Source organism: Sprattus sprattus (genome assembly GCF_963457725.1).
Source record: "Sprattus sprattus genome assembly, chromosome: 19".
In the NCBI taxonomy this organism is placed as follows: domain Eukaryota; kingdom Metazoa; phylum Chordata; class Actinopteri; order Clupeiformes; family Clupeidae; genus Sprattus; species Sprattus sprattus.
Window position 1 is genome coordinate 29,021,774 of NC_137917.1, and position 2,005 is coordinate 29,023,778.

The following is a 2,005-nucleotide window of genomic DNA, read 5'->3' on the forward strand; positions in this document are numbered from 1 at the left end:
CATTTATTTCAAAGTTCAGCTAAGTTGCTAGTGTTAGGTCGTGCCTGAGTGGGTATCTGTACGTAAGGTTGATGCCATGGCAAATTTTGTTAAACTTCATGGGCCTACTAACTAACCCTACTGAAAACAAACACCACAAATACTATCAGTCCATCAGCTGGATCATCTGCTAATGTTGTTCCTTCACATAGGCTAGTGTGTGTGTGTTGGGATCCATCCCATCAGGATTTAATTGTTTGTTTACAGGGTTCCATTGCATAGCTTATTTGACTTGATTCACATGTATTTGACATTATAACATGATACATATAAGCCTATTTGACTTGATTTCCGTAACGAATGTTATTTTTATCCTCTAGGTATGAAATATCACATTTCACAGCAAGCACACTGAAACCAGTACCATTGCCGATATGAACCATAGCCTACGTTCTGTTTTCTATTTCTGATTCTGTTCATCAGCAGGTGATGCAGTTTGAGCTCCTAATTTGTACAACAAATGAATCCGCGTTTGACGTTTGGAACCTTGTTACGAACCAGGCGCACTGATAAGTAACTCAATGACGGCAAGTCAAGCGGGGCTCGTGTCTAGGGTTTTATTATCGCTTATTATATATATAATAGTATATAATATATATTATTAATCTGGATAAGATTATTCAGCCGTATACATGTGCTTTGAGGAGCTAGAATCATGTGAGTGGCGTTTCACTGTAGCCTAATCCAGCCATTCGGACCCTTACCAAGCAGATGTGTGTGTCTGTGTGTGTGTGTGTGTGCGGGCTATCTGTGAGAGTGTGTGTGTGTGTCCGTGTTGTTGCTGCGGCACGGGAGTCGGAGCTGGCATAGAGAGGCTGCGCTCGTGAGGCAGCCGGTGGTGACAGTAAGATGAGCGGGGCGCTTTAAGGCTGCCCGCAGTTTTCCCCGAGTTGACCTTTTCCCTTGGAAAGCACTTCCTCCGATCCCAATCGGCCATTTTAATTTAACTCATTCATGAACTAATGTAAACACAACAAAGACAGCGGCGCACGCACGGAAGGTAGAACACAACATCGCACACGCGACATCACGTCACAGTAATAGTAGTTTAGCATTTGATTCTATTCACTACAGGGGTTTCTCATTTGAGAGCTTTTATTTAGTTGCACAGTAATAACCTTGGAATAGAATAACGGAATAGTTTAGCGATTTCACGAGCAGACTGTCGGTGGTGGTACCCGTTGCCCGCGACAGCGCGTCCTGCGGCAAACTGGATCACTGCCAGTTCTCGTGAAAGTGTGTTTGTCTTCGACTCTCGTAGTTTCTATCAGTAACAGACAGATGTCAAATGCCCGAGACGGTGAACCGGTCCTTGTTAAGTGTTTAAATGGTCGCGTCGCGATCCCGTCCGGTGATCACGGCAGGTGGACAGATGTCCTGGCTGCGATCTGATGCTCGTGGTGGTCGCTGCATCAAGATGGCCACCGGAGTGGCATCTCTCTCTCTCTGTCTGTCGGTCGGTCGGTCGGTCTGCCGGCTCGGTTGTCACGCTAGCCGGTCCTCCTCGACTCGTGCTCTAGAAACTCCAGTCCAACTTTACTCTGGTGTTCTGTGCACATAGCTGGCGTTACGTCACTGGCCATCGCGCTTAACTCCGTTCGGAATAGGATGGAGTCCCTTAAGGCTATAGAGATGAAACGGTCGACGGACTGTATATATTTATATAATGCTAATAAACTTTTTGTCAAAGAATAAGAACAGTAATAACAGGAAAACATGTCTCGCTTATTCACAGGGTGTAAAATAAGTGCGGAATCTCCCGCTCTGACGGCTGCTCTGTGTGTGTGTGTGTGTGTGTGTGTGTGTGTGTGTCTCTGCTCTTTCAGGGAATCATGAGGAAAAAGCAGAACGTGAAGCAGCGGAGACCGGAGGAGGCGACCGTCGTGAAGCACGTGCAGGAGTTCGTGGTGGAAAAGATCATCCTTAGGCGCGTCATGGATGGAAAAGTGGAGTACTTCCTCAAGTG

General features: G+C 46.3%; 1 protein-coding gene across 1 annotated transcript in view; it reads left to right on the plus strand.

Annotated features, from left to right (window-relative positions):
* The first annotated feature begins 1,002 nt into the window (after positions 1–1,002).
* cbx3b (chromobox homolog 3b) overlaps positions 1,003–2,005 on the plus strand; it is a 6,887-nt gene continuing 5,884 nt past the window's right edge. Inside the window, exons 1-2 of the mRNA XM_080857893.1 lie at positions 1,003–1,039; positions 1,866–2,005. The exon at positions 1,866–2,005 is cut by the window's right edge and continues 15 nt beyond it. Coding sequence (XP_080714019.1) covers positions 1,872–2,005 — 134 coding nt within the window. The 5' untranslated portion in view covers positions 1,003–1,039; positions 1,866–1,871. The remainder of the gene's footprint in view (positions 1,040–1,865) is intronic.